The sequence below is a fragment of the Nerophis ophidion genome, linkage group LG26, assembly GCF_033978795.1.
Source record: "Nerophis ophidion isolate RoL-2023_Sa linkage group LG26, RoL_Noph_v1.0, whole genome shotgun sequence".
Lineage (NCBI taxonomy): Eukaryota > Metazoa > Chordata > Actinopteri > Syngnathiformes > Syngnathidae > Nerophis > Nerophis ophidion.
This window is the reverse complement of record NC_084636.1, coordinates 6,183,311-6,201,342: the sequence shown is the minus strand read 5'-3', so window position 1 is coordinate 6,201,342 and position 18,032 is coordinate 6,183,311. Positions and strand designations below refer to the sequence as shown.

The 18,032-nt window shown below is 41.0% G+C and overlaps 1 protein-coding gene across 10 annotated transcripts in view; it reads left to right on the top strand.

Moving 5' to 3' along the window:
* The window catches only part of kif1aa (kinesin family member 1Aa), a 132,893-nt gene that overhangs the window by 82,161 nt on the left and 32,700 nt on the right, over nucleotides 1–18,032 (top strand). For 9 of the 10 annotated variants that reach the window (XM_061887869.1, XM_061887865.1, XM_061887872.1 and 6 more), the window contains 10 exons: nucleotides 8–93; nucleotides 3,601–3,736; nucleotides 3,822–3,969; nucleotides 5,761–5,851; nucleotides 5,920–6,038; nucleotides 8,143–8,198; nucleotides 11,364–11,472; nucleotides 11,552–11,618; nucleotides 11,988–12,072; nucleotides 14,279–14,384. In XM_061887869.1, coding sequence (XP_061743853.1) covers nucleotides 8–93; nucleotides 3,601–3,736; nucleotides 3,822–3,969; nucleotides 5,761–5,851; nucleotides 5,920–6,038; nucleotides 8,143–8,198; nucleotides 11,364–11,472; nucleotides 11,552–11,618; nucleotides 11,988–12,072; nucleotides 14,279–14,384 — 1,003 coding nt within the window. The remainder of the gene's footprint in view (nucleotides 1–7; nucleotides 94–3,600; nucleotides 3,737–3,821; nucleotides 3,970–5,760; nucleotides 5,852–5,919; nucleotides 6,039–8,142; nucleotides 8,199–11,363; nucleotides 11,473–11,551; nucleotides 11,619–11,987; nucleotides 12,073–14,278; nucleotides 14,385–18,032) is intronic. The other variant, XM_061887864.1, reaches the window with a different exon arrangement.

Sequence of the window (18,032 nt, the reverse complement as noted above, 5' to 3'; positions counted from 1 at the left end):
CCCCCAGCCGACGAGGAGGCCCCGGACTACGGCTCCGGAGTGAGGCAGTCGGGCACGGCCAAGATCTCCTTTGAGGACCAGCAGTATGAGAAGGTAGAGACATGTTGGTATGGGAAGCGTTCAAGTACCAAAACGTTTGGAGTTGTGATCTTCACAAATACCAGTTTTCATCTGATAGGAAGCGTTTAAGTACCAAAACGTTCAGAGTCGTGAGCTCCCCAAAGAATTACCAGTTTTCAGGGAAGCGTTCAAGTACCAAAACATTCAGAGTCCTGATCACCCCAAAGAATTACCAGTTTCATCTGATGGGAAATGTTCAAGTACCAAAACATTCAGAGTCGTGATCTTCACAAAGAATTACCAGTTTTCGACCGATGGGAAGCGTTCAAGTACCAAAATGTTCAGAATAGTGAGCTCCCCCTAAAATTACCCATTTTCATCCGATGTGAAGTGTTCAAGTACCAAAACGTTCAGAGTCGTGATCTCCACAAAGAAATACCAGTTTTCGTCCGATGGGAGGCGTTCAAGTACTAGAATGTTCAGAGTCGTGATCTCCCCAAAGAATTACCAGTTTTCATTTAATGGGAAGCGTTCAAGTGCCAAAACGTTCAGAGTCCTGATATCCCCAAAGAAATACCAGTTTTCATCCGATGGGAAGCCTTCAAGTACCAAAACGTTCAGAGTCGTGATCTCCACAAAGAATTACCAGTTTCATCCGATGGGAAATGTTCAAGTCCCAGAACATTCAGAGTCGTGATCTCCACAAAGAATTACCAGTTTTCGACCGATGGGAAGCGTTCAAGTACCAAAACGTTCAGAATAGTGAGCTCCCCCAAAAATTACCCATTTTCACCCGATGTGAAGTGTTCAAGTACCAAAACATTTGGAGTCATGATCTCCACGGAGAATTACCAGTTTTCGTCCGATAGGAAGCGTTTAAGTACTAGAATGTTCAGAGTCGTGATCCCCCCCAAAGAATTACCAGTTTCATCCGATGGGAAATGTTCAAGTACCAAAACATTCAGAGTCGTGATCTCCAAAAATAATTACCAGTTTTCATTCGATGGGAAGCGTTCAAGTACCAAAACATTCAAAGTCCTGATCCCCCCCAAAGAATTACCAGTTTCATCCGATGGGAAATGTTCAAGTCCCAGAACATTCAGAGTCGTGATCTCCACAAAGAATTACCAGTTTTCGATCGATGGGAAGCGTTCAAGTACCAAAACGTTCAGAATAGTGAGCTCCCCCAAAAATTATCCATTTTCACCCGATGTGAAGTGTTCAAGTACCAAAACGTTTGGAGTCATGATCTCCACGGAGAATTACCAGTTTTCATCCGATGGTAAGCGTTCAAGTACCAAAACGTTCAGAGTCGTGATATCCACAAAGAAATATCAGTTTTCGTCCGATGGGAAGCGTTTAAGTACTAGAATGTTCAGAGTCGTGATCTCCCCAAAGAATTACCAGTTTCATCCGATGGGAAATGTTCAAGTACCAAAACATTCAGAGTCGTGATCTCCACAAAGAATTACCAGTTTTCGATCGATGGGAAGCGTTCAAGTTTCAAAACGTTCAGAATAGTGAGCTCCCCCAAAAATTACCCATTTTCACCCGATGTGAAGTGTTCAAGTACCAAAACGTTTGGAGTCATGATCTCCACGGAGAATTACCAGTTTTCATCCGATGGTAAGCGTTCAAGTACCAAAACGTTCAGAGTCGTGATCTCCACAAAGAAATACCAGTTTTCGTCCGATGTGAAGCGTTCAAGTACCAGAATGTTCAGAGTCGTGATCTCCCCAAAGAATTACCAGTTTTCATTTAATGGGAAGCGTTCAAGTGCCAAAACGTTCAGAGTCCTGATATCCCCAAAGAATTACCTGTTTCATCCGGTGGGAAGTGTTCGAGTACCAAAACATTCAGAGTCCTGATCTCCCCAAAGAATTACCAGTTTCATCCGATGGGACGCGTTCGAGTACCAAAACGTTCGGAGTCGTGATCTCCACAAAGAATTACCAGTTTTCCAGGACATGTTGATAATAAACGGGCCACATTCCTCACCCGATTAGAACTGTCCCACCCTCCACACACTCCACTCAACTTGGACAATCAAACTACCAGGTTGGAACAATTTCCAGGAATTCCCAGTTTCCAAGAGTCCTATTATCACCTCCACTTGGAAAGTTTTCACAATCCACTTTTTTCAGCCATTTTTGACCATTCCCACTTCAAAGCATTCTTACTTGTAAGGACTGGTGGGTATTGTGGTGCCGGGTTGGATTCCCTCGATGATGCGTTGACGTGAACACAACAAAGGTAGGATCTTAAAATATTTATTTAATTAAGAGGGAGCTCTGAACAGAAATACTGGAGCTACTAAAAGGCAAACCAAAAACGCTAGTATGAAAAGTAGGAAGTAAAAATAGACAAACTAAAATGGCACGTTGGCACAAAAGAGAAAACAAATCATCAGTATGTAAACTGGAAAAAACAAGTGGCTTAGCGTGAGAAGCTAGCGAGAATAGACATACTTGCGTGAAAGTAAATTATCAAAATCCAGACGTACAGTTGCGTGAGAGCAAACTATGAACCCAGACCGAATGAACAGAAAAGGGTGGCTTAAATAGGAGGGTGATAATTAGTAGCAGGTGTGTGGGGCGAGACTAGCAGGTGGACTGATTAGTGACCATGGTGATGAAGCAAACAGGAAATAAGGAGTAGGAGAAATATACAAAATGGAAAAATAAATAGTGTAGATCTGAGCAGCGGATCGCAACATTACTCATCGGGACAAAAAAAACCTACCATTTTTCTTTCTGTACAAATTCCCAGTTTTCCCGAAATTCCAGGTATTCCGAAATACCGATTCAAATGTAAAAATATTACCACGTCAACAATTTTTTAATTGTTTTGAAAAATTACAACTCCAGCCATTCATCCATTCATATAATCTAGTACAATTGTATAACCTATATTGTCACAAGCGTGTGTCTCGCTCTCGCTCCAACTCCAACCCAGGTGTGTCTGCCCGGCTGCTGCTGATAAGCATGGCAGGTGATTGGAATACCCAGCTGGGTAATCCAATCATCTGCCAGCTGTACTCCAAGGCTGGTCCTTACACACCTCGCTCCGCGGCAGCCTCACAGACCCCACCCCCCATCCACCTCCTCCTTCTTTCCACCCTGGCCTATTGTCTTTTTGGGACTCATTTTAACAAAAGGGACAAAATGAAACTTGGCAAAACTCTATCTGTTTGGAAACATCGGATACGATCGCTCCTTTCAAGTTCCGCCGCGCCAAAACCGGGCCTGAGCCCTGGTTGAGTGACGTCACCCGTGCAGGCCAGGCGTGAATGTAGGAGAGCAGAGAGAAAATGGGGAAAAAAAGAGCTCTGTTCAAGACCATTAACATTGTCATTGATGCTCCCAGATCTGTTGGTTTTGATGCTTCTTCTGAATTCTGTGAAAATGTTCTCCACTTTTTCACTGACAAAATTGTGTCAACGAGGCAGTTTATTTTAGTCTTCCTATGACCCTTCTATTGCTCCGCACTTCTCTTCTGTTTTCCGTCAAACTATTTATTTTTGTCGCACTTTTCTGCTAGTTCCAGTCCGAGTCCTGCTCGGCGGGCCTGTCCCGGACCGGGACCTCCCAGGAGGAGCTTCGGATCGTAGAAGGCGAGGGTCAGAGCGCCGAGATGGGACCCTCGGCGGACGAAGTCAACAATAACACATGTGCGGGTAATTGTGTGGCAGCCATACCTGCAGCGTCCCCGCCCTATGGAATCACCTCGCCGGTCTCATTTTCGTCTTTGATTGATGGCAGCTGGTGGCGAAGAAGGCGAGCCCGGTCTGGACGACCAGACGGACCCTCCGGAGCACCTCAGGGTGGGCAGCGTTTTCACCTTTAGGGTGACTGTGCTGCAAGCCTCCAGTATCTCCGCAGAGTACGCCGACATCTTCTGCCAGTTCAAGTGAGTAAAGGGTCTTGATCAAAATGTTACTTTGTTATATTCTGTGTCCAACTATTACATAATACTATCTGGGTCAATACGTTACTTTGTTACATTCTGTATAAAACTATTACATACTCCTCTCTGGGTCAAGATGTTACTTTGTTACATTCTGTCCAACTATTACATACTCCTCTCTGGGTCAAGATGTTACTTTATTACATTCTGGGTCCAACTACTACGTAATACTCTTTGGGTCAAGACGTTACTTTTTTACATTCTGTATCAAACTATTACATACTCCTCTCTGGGTCAAGATGTTACTTTATTACATTCTGGGTCCAACTACTACTTAATAGTCTCTGGGTCAAGACGTTACTTTATTACATTCTTTGTCCGACTATTACGTAATACTCTCTGGGTCAAGACAGAACTTTTTTAAATTCTGGGTCCAACTTTTACGTAATACTCTATGGGTCAAGACGTTACTTATTACATTCTGTCCAACTATTACATACTCCTCTCTGGGTCAAGATGTTACTTTATTACATTCTGGGTCCAACTACTACGTAATATTCTCTTGGTCAAAACGTTACTTTATTACATTCTTTGTCCGACTATTACGTAATACTCTCTGGGTCAAGACGGAACTTTTTTAAATTCTGGGTCCAACCTTTACGTAATACTCTCTAGGTCAAGACGTTACTTTATTACATTCTGTATCAAACTATTACATACTCCTCTCTGGGTCAAGATGTTACTTTATTACATTCTGGGTCCAACTACTACGTAATAGTCTCTGGGTCAAGACGTTACTTTATTACATTCTTTGTCCGACTATTACGTAACACTCTCTGGGTCAAGACAGAACTTTTTTAAATTCTGGGTCCAACTTTTACGTAATACTCTATGGGTCAAGACGTTACTTTATTACATTCTGTCCAACTATTACATACTCCTCTCTGGGTCAAGATGTTACTTTATTACATTCTGGGTCCAACTACTACGTAATATTCTCTTGGTCAAGACGTTACTTTATTACATTCTTTGTCCGACTATTACGTAATACTCTCTGGGTCAAGACAGAACTTTTTTAAATTCTGGGTCCAACCTTTACGTAATACTCTCTAGGTCAAGACGTTACTTTATTACATTCTGTATCAAACTATTACATACTCCTCTCTGGGTCAAGATGTTACTTTATTACATTCTGGCTCCAACTACTACGTAATAGTCTCTGCGTCAAGACGTTACTTTATTACATTCTTTGTCCGACTATTACATAATACTCTCTGGGTCAAGACAGAACTTTTTTACATTCTGGGTCCAACTATTACGTAATACTCTCTGGGTCAAGACGTTACTTTATTACATTCTGTATCAAACTACTACATACGCCTCTCTGGGTCCAACTACTACGTAATAGTCTCTGGGTCAAGACGTTACTTTATTACATTCTGTGGCCAACTATTACGTAATATTCTCTGGGTCAAGACGTCACTTTATTACATTCTATGTACAACTATTATGTAATAGTCTCTGGGTCAAGACGTTACTATATTACATTCTGTGTCCAACTATTACGTAATACTCTCGGGGTCAAGATGTTACTTTATTACATTCTGGGTCCAACTACTACGTAATAGTCTCTGGGTCAAGACGTTACTTTATTACATTCTGTGTACAACTATTACGTAATACTCTCTGGGTCAAGACGTTACTTTGTTACATTCTGGGTCCAACTATTACGTAATCCTGTCTGGGTCAAGATGTTACTTTCTACGATAAACACTTGATGATGTTATCCTTCAGCTTCATTCACCGCCACGATGAGGCCTTCTCCACTGAGCCCCTGAAGAACACAGGCCGGGGCCCCCCGCTGGGCTTCTACCACGTGCAGAATGTAAGAACTGCCCACATATTAAATGTTGACGATACGTTTTTTCACGCTGCCTGTCTTTTTTGTTTTAGATCGCGGTGGAAGTCACCAAGTCCTTGGTGGACTACATCAAGACCCAGCCTCTGGTGTTTGAGGTGTTTGGACACTACCAGAAGCAGCCTTTTCTTCCCCTCTGTAAAGACGTCATCAGGTACTCCCCGCTGTGCAAAACTGTCTTTCATTGAGAACAGACCTCCGCCAAAGCAGAATTCAGCATTTTTTTTATTATCCGACATGTTTTTATGGCTTCCATTCAACCTTCCAATGTTTGGGCAAAACTAGAACAAAGCAGGTGATAATAGGAGAGACGAGAGATGGCTACACAATCCGGTACTTTTTTTTTAGCACCGGCCGAAACCCACTGGATTCGTGCCACTCCAGCAGCACTGAGAGCGAACTCAACCAAACTACCTTTAGCTAACGTTACAATTTTCAACGCAAACAAGTAAAGTAAGGCTCCCTTTTTTTTCAGCCATTCCTTTATTTAAGCCGCACCCAACAAATTTTAGAAGAAATTAATATTTTCCATGTACAAAACCCATTTCCATTTGAGTTGGGAAATTGTGTTAGTTGTAAATATAAACGGAATACAATGATTTGCAAATCATTTTCAACCCATATTCAGTTGAATGCACTACAAAGGCAACATATTTGATGTTCAAACTCATAAACTTTTTTTTTTTTTGCAAATAACAATGAACTTAGAATTTCATGGCTGCAACACGTGCCAAAGTATTTGGAAAAGGGCATGTTCATTACTGTGTTACATCACCTTTTCTTTTAACAACACTCAAAAAACGTTTGGGAACTGAGGAATTTAATTGTCGAAGCTTTGAAAGTGGAATTCCTTCCCATTTTTGTTTTATGTAGAGCTTCAGTCGTTCAACAGCCCGGGGTCTCCGCTGTCGTATTTTACGCTTCATAATGCGCCACACATTTTCCATGGGAGACAGGTCTGGACTGCAGGCGGGCCAGGAAAGTACCCGCACTCTTTTTATATGAAGCCACGTTGTTGTAACACGTGCTGAATGTGGCTTGGTATTGTCTTGCTGAAATAAGCAGGGGCGTCAATGAAAAAGACGGCGCTTAGATGGCAGCATATGTTGTTCCAAAACCTGTATGTACCTTTCAGCATTAATGGTGCCTTCACAGATGTGTAAGTTACCCATGCCTTGGGCACTAATGCACCCCCATACCATCACAGATGCTGACTTTTGAGCTTTGCGTGGATAACAGTATGGATGGTTCGCTTCCCCTTTGGTCCAAATGACACAATGTCGAATATTTCCAAAAACAATTTGAAATGTGGACTCGTCAGACCACAGAACACTTTTACACTTTGCATCAGTCTATCTTAGATGATCTCAGGCCCAGAAAGGCGGCGGCCTTTCTGGATGTTGTTGATAAATGGCTTTCGCTTTGCATAGTAGAGCTTTAACTTGCACTTACAGATGTAGCGATGAACTGTATTTAGTGACAGTGGTTTTCTGAAGTGTTCCTGAGCCCATGTGGTGATATCCTTTAGAGATTGATGTCGGTTTTTGATACAGTGCCGTCTGATGGGATCAAAGGTCACGGTCATTGAATGTTGTTTTCTGGCCATGCCGCTTACGTGGAGTGATTTCTCCAGATTCTCTGAACTTTTTGATGATATTATGGAGCGTAGATGTTGAAATCCCTAAATTTCTTGCAATTGCACTTTGAGAAACGTTGTTCTTAAACTGTTTGACTATTTGCTCACGCAGTTGTGGACAAAGGGGTGTACCTCGCCCCATCCTTTCTTGTGAAAGACTGAGCATTTTTTGGGAAGCTGTTTTATACCCAATCATGGCACCCACCTGTTCCCAATTAGCCGGCACACCTGTGGGATGTTCCCAATAAGTGTTTGATGAGCATTCCTAAACTTTATCAGTATTTATTGCCACCTTTCCCAACTTCTTTGTCACGTGTCGCTGGCACCAAATTCTAAAGTTAATGATTATTTGCACACAAAAAAAAAAAAATCAGTTTGAACATTAAATATGTTGTCTTTGTAGCTTATTCAACTGAATATGGGTTGGAAAAGGATTTGCAAATCATTGTATTCCGTTTATATTTACATCTAACACAATTTCCCAACTCATATGGAAACGGGGTTTGTATATTTTTGACCCATATTTATATATATATTAGCAAAACACAAGTTGCAAGATAAATAAATGGCACTTGGCGGATGTATTCAGAGAGTTATTCTAAACCCTGTCTCCTTTCCCCAGTCCACTGCGGCCGTCCAGGAGACAGTTCCCACGGGTGATGCCCCTCTCCCAACCAGGTAAAAACACTCCCCACCCTGTGCACCAGGTGTTAGCATGTCGCCCTCCCGCCCTTCGCTGTCATCTTAGCTGCCTGTCATTGGCTGTGAGCAGCGGACGCCACAGCGGACCAGGACAAATCGCTGGAGCTGATCCGATACCTGGTCCCGGACGTGCTCAACGGGGCGCTGGTGGACTCGCTCTCGGGCCACGCCCTGTCCGCCGCTGGCCTGGCCGCTTCCTTCCTGCTGGAAGCGAACGAGCGAGCTCAGCTGCAAGCCCCGCCCGCCGCTATTTGTTCTGTTATTAAAGCTCAGACGCCGGGTTGGTTAACGAGGCCGATCCAAGGGAATCCCTTCCCCCAAAGTTTCTTTGTTCTATATCAGTCACTGTCACAGTGGCTGCTCGTGTGGGTTTCGACCTTAATGACGCTCTTAAAGCCACCTGGCCTTTCAGCAAATAAGTCATCTGATACTTGTTTGCTGTGGGGATTCTGGCCTTGGATTGGCTCTCTGTGTTGACTCTCCCTCCTCCTACCTTACACCTCTGGTGTATACCTTCACCGACCTCTAATATCTATACCTTCACCGACCTCTAATATGTATTAGGGATGCACCGAAATGAAAATTTGTGGCCGAAGCCGAAGCCGAATAATGAATGCATTTTTTCACAATTTATTTAATATTGCATAAATAGCCTAGAAAAAATATTTAGACATGTTTTTCAAATAAAGTATTTTTTTATTGAATATTGACATTTTTTTAATATTCCAGTAGCTCTTGCTTTTCAAAAAAAGCACAAAGTTTTTCATTTATATCAGGCCTTCAAACAAAACATGCAGTCCAAAAAAAATGAAGTACATTAAAGTGGATAAACCCACAACAAATGAATTATTGTCCTTTTGGCAAAAGTCTGCTTAGCCACAGTAGATATGCTAATAATGTAAACAGAAGGCTCAAGTAAATCTCAATTAAGTGTGTGCTTGTAACCTCATACACTTATACAGGTAGCCTACACAACAGGCTAATAATGTAAACAGAAGGCTCAAGTAAATCTCAATTAAGTGTGTGCTTGTAACCTCTTACACTTATACAGGTAGCCTACACAACAGGCTAATAATGTAAACAGAGGCCCCACTAAATCTCAATAAGTGTGTGCTTGTAACCTCATACACTTATACAGGTACACAACATATCCCAACGTCACCGCGTCACTGCATGTTGGTTGATTGCGTCACCGCGTCAAAAAATTGCGTCACACGCCACTATTCGGCCTTGTTTTTAACTCATTCCACCGAAGGCCGAATGTGGCTTTTTTTGCCATATTCGGCCGAATATATTCGGTTACCGATTAATCAGTGCAACCCTAATATGTATACTTACAGTATTACCAGGGGCGCCGCTAGGGATTTTGGGCCTCATGAAAATAATCTTTACAGAACCCCCAAGTTAGTGTTATTATTTTTTCTGTATCATAATTTCATCACCATTAGGGGCCTCTCTGAGCCCACCTCCATCATGGGCCCCTAGAATCCGTCTCCTGTACCCCCCCTTTTCGGCGCCCCTGCTTATTACACCTTCACCGACCTTTAATATGTATACCTATTACACCTTCACCGACCTCTAATATGTACAGTGGGGCAAAAAAGCATTTAGTCAGCCACCGATTGTGCAAGTTCTCCCACTTAAAATGATGACAGAGGTCTGCAATTTTCATCATAGGTACACTTCAACTGTGAGAGACGGAATAGTAAAACAAAATCCAGGAATTCACATTGTAGTAATTTTAAATAATTTATTTGTAAATTATGGTGGAAAATAAGTATTTGGTCAACCATTCAAAGCTCTCACTGATGGAAGGAGGTTTTGGCTCAAAATCTCAGGATACATGGCCCCATTCATTCTTTCCTTAACACGGATCAATCGTCCTGTCCCCTTAGCAGAAAACCAGCCCTAAAGCACGATGTTTCCACCCCCATGCTTCACAGTAGGTATGGTGTTCTTGAGATGCAACTCAGTATTCTGCTTCCTCCAAACACGACGAGTTGAGTTTATACCAAAAAGTTTTATTTTGGTTTCATCCGACCACATGACATTCTCCCAATCCTCTGCTGTATCATCCATGTGTCCATTTTGGTATATGATGAAAATTACAGACTTCTGTCATCATTTTAAGTGGGAGAACTTGCACAATCGGTGGCTGACTAAATACTTTTTGCCCCACCTATTACACCTTCACCGCCCTCGAATAGAAATGTGATGATGATGCTGACTATTGATTGTTTTCAGAGGTTACCACGGTGCGAGAGACTATTTGCTCTTGTGTTGGGTTGTGCAGGTGAATTTAGTGAACACGGTTCCCACACATCCTGGTAAACCTGAAAAAATCATTAAAAAAAAATGTTAAATGACATGAAAGATAAGAATGTATCCCCTCACCTACCTGGTGAGCAAACACAAAGGGGTCTTCCACATGTAGAACTGTCCTTACCTTAAATTAATATTTGTTTCTTAGCAGTGATACTCAGCTGCAATACACCTTTCCACCACTTGTGGCAGTAGTGACAATATCAAACAAACAGGAGTTTCTTAAGCGCAAAAATGATGACTAAAGTTGTGAAGCTTTATTTTAATTTGCACTTAAATTTATTTTTTCAAGAAACATTTATATTATTGATTAATCTAATTAAAATACATTTATTTCAGCACTATTGTACGTACCTTTATTCTTATTGATCTAATTTAACGAGTCCCGTCTTTTACAGTATTTATTTAGTAATCAGCCTGACCTTAGCCTTGATAATCATCTTTCTGATGAACACCAGGTTGTCAACTGGAAGAAGGTCAGATATAATTATTATTTCCCAACAACTTCAAAACAATTAAGTGTAGTTTAAAAGGCTGTGGACGCGTTGATTAAACACCAAAAAGGGGAAATCAGAGAATAAGTCATTCAGGAATAGTCCTAAAGAATCATTTCCGGGAAAGAGTGGGAACCCTGACTAAATTCAACGCATCACTAAGAACGGTTTCAGCTTTTATTTTGAAGTGGCCAAACCTGGTGGGGGTGTATTCATTGGGAAGTTGGAATCTTCCTTCCTCTCGTCTTCCCTCTTTCCTTCCTGCCTAGAATCTAAAAACTGGCCCACTTCCTGTCTGACCTCTCCTTCTACGTACCCTTTTTAGTACCTGCCACCAAGCTGACAGCCGTGACCCGTCCACAGGCCGGGCCGTGCCACTGCAAATACGACCTGATGGTTTTTTTCGAGATCTGCGAGCTGGAGGCCAACGGGGAGTGAGTATGGCCTCTGTTGGTGATTTATTTTTTAGGGATTCATCATGAAATGAAAGGAGCGCGTTGTGTGTTTTTCTAGTTACATCCCGGCTGTGGTGGACCACAGAGGAGGGATGCCTTGTCACGGCACATTCCTGCTGCACCAGGTGAGTCGCTCCCACCTGGACTTGTGTACAACTTCCTCACACAATAAAAGCTCTAATTAATTGCCCAGTTGCCAATAGTTGCTGAGGGGGGAGGTGACGGCAACAGACTGTTCACATTGACATGATAAAATACGATAGGAAGAAACGGGAATTGTACTGTTCACATCGACATGATAACATCTGATGCAAGTCACATACGGACAACAGAATGGGAATTGCCCTGCCGTGTGAACAAGGCCTTATATCGGTATTGTATCGGAAGTGAGAGATTTTATTGAGACACTCTAACTCCAAACCGGTATTATAGTGGCGGACCGAATGAAACATGTGGTTTTAAGTACTTAACTCAATCTGTTGGTGACTCTGCAGGGCCTCCAGAGGAGAATCACTGTGACCATAGTCCACGAGTCAGGAGGCGACATTGAATGGAGGGATGTCCGAGAGCTCGTTGTGGGTATGTTCCACACCCACACCACACCAGTTTTAAAGTGTTGCCAAGTTCTGAGCAAGGAAAGTACCTCCTGGCTGTCATCATTTCCTCAATTGCATCATTTTTTGCAGTGGACACTATAGCAGAGATGATTAAAACTGAAAATTAACTTAACTGTTATTTTGATTCCTAGTTGTTTTTTTTAAATCAGTTGTGTTCTGCATTGCTAAATGTTAGAACAGTGGTGTCCAAACTTTGGCCAGCTGGCCAATTGTGGCCCACCGACGTCTTTAATTTGGCCTGCGAGACGTCGTGAGTTGTTTAAAGAATTGCATTCATTTTAATAGTCTGAAAATTTTGAAGCTGCTATTATGTTTCAATCTATTGGTCAACATGATTAATTCAGGTCAATGACTTTTAATCACATTCTGTATATATATATATATATATATGTAGGTGTGGGAAAAATCACAAGACTACTTCATCTCTACAGAACTGTTTCATGAGGGGTTCCCTCAATCATCAGGAGAATCTCCTGATGATTGAGGGAACCCCTCATGAAACAGTTCTGTAGAGATGAAGTAGTCTTGTGATTTTTCCCACACCTACATATTGCGCTCTACCACGGTATCGAGCACTATTCTCTGGATAATCCAATCAAGACACATATATATATATATATATATCTATCTGTGTTGGCCCTGCGATGAGGTGGCGACTTGTCCAGGGTGTACCCCGCCTTCCGCCCGATTGTAGCTGAGATAGGCGCCAGCGCCCCCCGCGACCCCGAAAGGGAATAAGCGGTAGAAAATGGATGGGATGGATGGATATATGTATGTATATATATATATATATATATATATATATATATATACACACACACACACACACACACGTGTATATATATATTTTTTTTTTTCTCATACACACGACTGAAATCCTCGCATGCACACTATTGAGTACTACACACAGTAGTGTGTGTGAGAATAGTTTTTTTTGTTGTTTATGTGAGAGTGTTTCAGTTGTGTGAGAGAAATGTTCAGTAGTGTTTATTAAATAATTTCAGTACTGTGTATGAGAGGATTTCAGTAGTGTGTGAGGGGGAAAAAATCAGTAGTGTGCATGAGAGGATTTCAGTATTATGTCGAAGAGCATTATAGTAGTGTGTGTGTGAGAGAGAGAGAGAAAACTCAGTTGGGTGGATGAGGGAGTTCAGTAGTGTGTGTGTGAGAGGACTTTAGTACTGTATGAGAGAAGATGATTTCAGTGGTGTGAATGAGGATTTCAGTAGTGTGAGTAAGAGGATTTCAGTAGTGTGAAGGAGAGGATTTCAAAAGTTTGTGTAAGATGATTTCAGTAGTGTGCGTGAGAGAAGATGATTTCAATAGTGTGCATGAGAGGATTTCAGTAGTGTGCATGTGAGAAGATGATTTCAATAGTGTGTATGAGAGGATTTCAGTAGTGTAATGAGAGAAGATGATTTCAATAGTGTGTATGAGAGGATTTCAGTAGTGTAATGAGAGAAGATGATTTCAATAGTGTGTATGAGAGGATTTCAGTAGTGTGTTTGAGAGAAGCTGATTTCAATAGTGTGTATGAGAGGATTTCAGTAGTGTGTTTGAGAGAAGATGATTTCAATAGTGTGTATGAGATTTCAGTAGTGTGTATGAGAGAAGATAATTTCAATAGTGTTTATGGGAGGATTTAGTAGTGTGTATGAGAGAAGATGATTTCAATAGTGTGTATGAGAGGTTTTCATTTATGTGTGTGTGAGAGAAGATGATTTCAATAATGTGCATGAGGGGATTTCAGTAGTGTGTATGAGAGAAGATAATTTCAACAGTGTTTATGGGAGGATTTCAGTAGTGTGAATGAGAAAAGATGGTTTTAATTGTGTGTATGAGATGATTTCAGGAGTGTGTATTAGATTATTTCAGTAGTGTGTATGAAAGGAGATGATTTCAGTAGTGTGTATGAGAGAAGATTATTTCAATAGTGTGTGAGAGGATTTCAGTAGTGTGTGTGAGAGGTCACTCTGAATAATGTCCCTAACAGTTCCTCCTATGAATGTGCGTGTTTTTCTCCTCTTTCTGTTGTTCCATACATCACTTTGTGTTGCCACTTACGTGTGTATGAAAAATGATATAAAGTCAGATGTGTTACATCCTGTTGGAAACAAGACTATAACAGCGTGTGTGTGTGTGTGTGTGTTCTGCTCTCTTTGTCCCAGGACGTCTCCGCAACACGCCTGAATCTGACGAGACCCTGGTGGACCCTAATATTCTTTCCCTCAACATCTTGTCCGCCGGCTACGTCAAGCCCTTGCAGGACGACAGGTAGACACCGTTGCAACCTGCACAACAACACCCATTATGACAGCTTTAGCAATCAGGAGCCACTCGCAACCCAACGTGTAGCACGTGGGCGAGGGCGCCAAAGTGTCAGGAGGTGACCAGCCATGAACTCACCTCATGCTTCCACGGGGCCCATGTAGGCTTTCAGTGTTTGTGTCTTGCCTCATCCCGTTCATCGTCACCTCCAACTCCACATCAACCTCCCAGCTAACTGGCTTAAAGGACCAAGCATTCATTTACAAACCCCGTTTCAATGTGAGTTGGGAAATTGTGTTAGATGTAAATATAAACGGAATACAATGATTTGCAAATCCTTTTCAACCCATATTCAATTGAATGCACGACAAAGACAACATATTTGATGTTCAAGCTCATAAACTTTTTGCAAATAATAATGAACTTAGAATTCCATGGCTGCAACACGTGCCAAAGTAGTTGGGAAAGGGCATGTTCACCACTGTGTTACATCACCTTTTCTTTTAACAACACTCAATAAACATTTGGGAACTGAGGAAACCAATTGTTGAAGCTTTGAAAGTGGAATTCTTTCCCATTCTTGTTTTATCAATCAATCAATCAATGTTTACTTATATAGCCCTAAATCACTAGTGTCTCAAAGGGCTGCACAAACCACAACACAAACCACTACGACATCCTCGGTAGGCCCACATAAGGGCAAGGAAAACTCACACCCAGTGGGACGCCGGTGACAATGATGACTATGAGAACCTTGGAGAGGAGGAAAGCAATGGATGTCGAGCGGGTCTAACATGATATTGTGAATGTTCAATCCATAATGGATCCACACGGTCGCGAGAGTCCAGTCCAAAGCGGATCCGACACAGCAGCGAGAGTCCCGTTCACAGCGGAGCCAGCAGGAAAACATCCCAAGCGGAGGCGGATCAGCAGCGCAGAGATGTCCCCAGCCGATACACAGGCAAGCAGTACATGGCCACCGGATCGGACCGGACCCCCTCCACATGGGAGGGGGGGGACATAGGAGAAAAAAGAAAAGAAACGGCAGATGAATTATGTAGAGCTTCAGTCGTTCAACAGTCTGGGGTTCCTGCTGTCGTATTTTACGCTTCATAATGCGCCACACATTTTTGATGGGAGACAGGTCTGGACTGCAGGCAGGCCAGGAAAGTACCCGCACTCTTTTTTTATGAAGCCACGCTGTTGTAACACGTGCTGAATGTGGCTTGGCATTGTCTTGCTGAAATAAGCAGGGGCGTCCATGAAAAAGACCACGCTTAGATGGCAGCATATGTTGTTCGAAAACCCGTATGTACCTTTCAGCATTAATGGTGCCTTCACAGATGTGTAAGTTACTCATGCCTTGGGCACTAATGCACCCCCATACCATCACACATGCTGGCTTTTGAACTTTGCGTCAATAACAGTCTGGATGGTTCGTTTCCCCTTTGGTCTGGATGACACAATGTCGAATATTTCCAAAAACAATTTGAAATGTGGACTCGTCAGACCACAGAACACTTTTCCACTTTGCATCAGTCCATCTTAGATGAGCTCAGGCCTAGAGAAGCCGGTGGCGTTTCTGGATGTTGTTGATAAATGGCTTTCGCTTTGCATAGTAGAGCTTTAACTTGCACTTACAGATGTATTTAGTGACAGTGGTTTTCTGAAGTGTTCCTGAGCCCATGTGGTGATATCCTTTAGAGCAGGGGTCACCAACGCGGTGCCCGCGGGCACCAGGTCGCCCGTAAGAACTAGATGAGTAGCCCGCTGGCCTGTCCTAAAAATAGCTCAAATAGCAGCACTTACTAGTGAGCTGCCTCTATTTTTTACATTTTATTTATTTACTAGCAAGCTGGTCTTGCTTTGCTTGACATTTTTAATTCTAAGAGAGACAAAACTGAAATAGAATTTGAAAATCCAAGAAAATATTTTAAAGACTTGGTCTTCACTTGTTTAAATAAATTCATTTGTTTTTTTACTTTGCTTCTTATAACTTTCAGAAAGACAATTTTAGAGAAAAAATACAACCTTAAAAATGATTTTAGGATTTTTAAACACATTTACCTTTTTACCTTTTAAATTCCTTCCTCTTCTTTTCTGACAATTTAAATCAATGTTCAATTTTTTTTTTTTTTTTTATTGTAAAGAATAATGAATACATTTTAATTAAATTTTTCATTTTAGCTTCTGTTTTTTCGACGAAGAATATTTGTGAAATAATTCTTCAAACTTATTATGATTAAAATTAAAAATAATTATTCCGGCAAATCTAGAAAATCTGTCGAATCAAATTTAAATCTTATTTCAAAGTCTTTTGAATTTCTTTTAAAATTTTTGTTCTGGAAAATCTAGAACAAATAATGATTTGTCTTTGTTAGAAATATAGCTTGGTCCAATTTGTTATATATTATAACAACGTGCATATTAGATTTTAACCTATTTAAAAAATGTCAGCAAAATTCTAAAATTAATCTTAATCAGGAAAAATTACTAATGATGTTCCATAAATTATTTTTTTATTTTTTTCAAAAAGATTCGAATTAGCTAGTTTTTCTATAAATTTTTTGGGGTAAAATTTTGAATTTTAAAGAGTCAAAATTGAAGATGAACTATGTTTCAACTTTTTATTTTCATTTTTTTCGTGTTTTTTCCTCTTTTATTTATTTGTTTTTATTTATTATCATGTATTCTCTACAAAAAACATTCCGTAAAAGGAAAAAAAAATGTATGACGGAATGACAAACAGAAATACCCATTTTTTATATATATATAAATTTATTTATTAAAGGTAAATTGAGCAAATTGGCTACTTCTGGCAATTTTTTAAAGTGTGTATCAAACTGGTAGCCCTTTGCAGTAATCAGTACCCAAGAAGTAGCTCTTGGTTTCAAAAAGGTTGCTGACCCCTGGTTTAGAGATTGATGTCGGTGTTTGATACAGTGCCGTCTGAGGGATCAAAGGTCACGGTCATTCAATGTTGGTTTCCGGCCATGCCGCTTACGTGGAGTGATTTCTCCAGATTCTCTGAACCTTTTGATGGTATTATGGAGCGTAGATGTTGAAATCCCTAAATTTCTCGCAATTGTACTTTGAGAAACGTTGTTCTTAAACTGTTTGACTATTTGCTCACGCAGTTGTGGACAAAGGGGTGTACCTCGCACCATCCTTTCTTGTGAAAGACTGAGCATTTTTTGGGAAGCTGTTTTTATACCCAATCATGGCACCCACCTGTTCCCAATTAGCCTGCACACCTGTGGGATGTTCCAAATAAGTGTTTGATGAGCATTCCTCAACTTTATCAGTATTTATTGCCACCTTTCCCAACTTCTTTGTCATGTGTTGCTGGCATCAAATTCTAAAGGTAATGATTATTTGCAAAAAAAAAATGTTTATCAGTTTGAACATCAAATATGTTGTCTTTGTAGCATATTCAACTGAATATGGGTTGAAAAGGATTTGCAAATCATTTTATTACGTTTATATTTACATCTAACACAATTTCCCAATTCATATGGAAACGGGGTTTGTATATATATACATATATATATATCTTGATTGGATTATCCAGAGAATAGTGCTCGATACCGTGGTAGAGCGCAATATGTAGGTGTGGGAAAAATCACAAGACTACTTCATCTCTACAGAACTGTT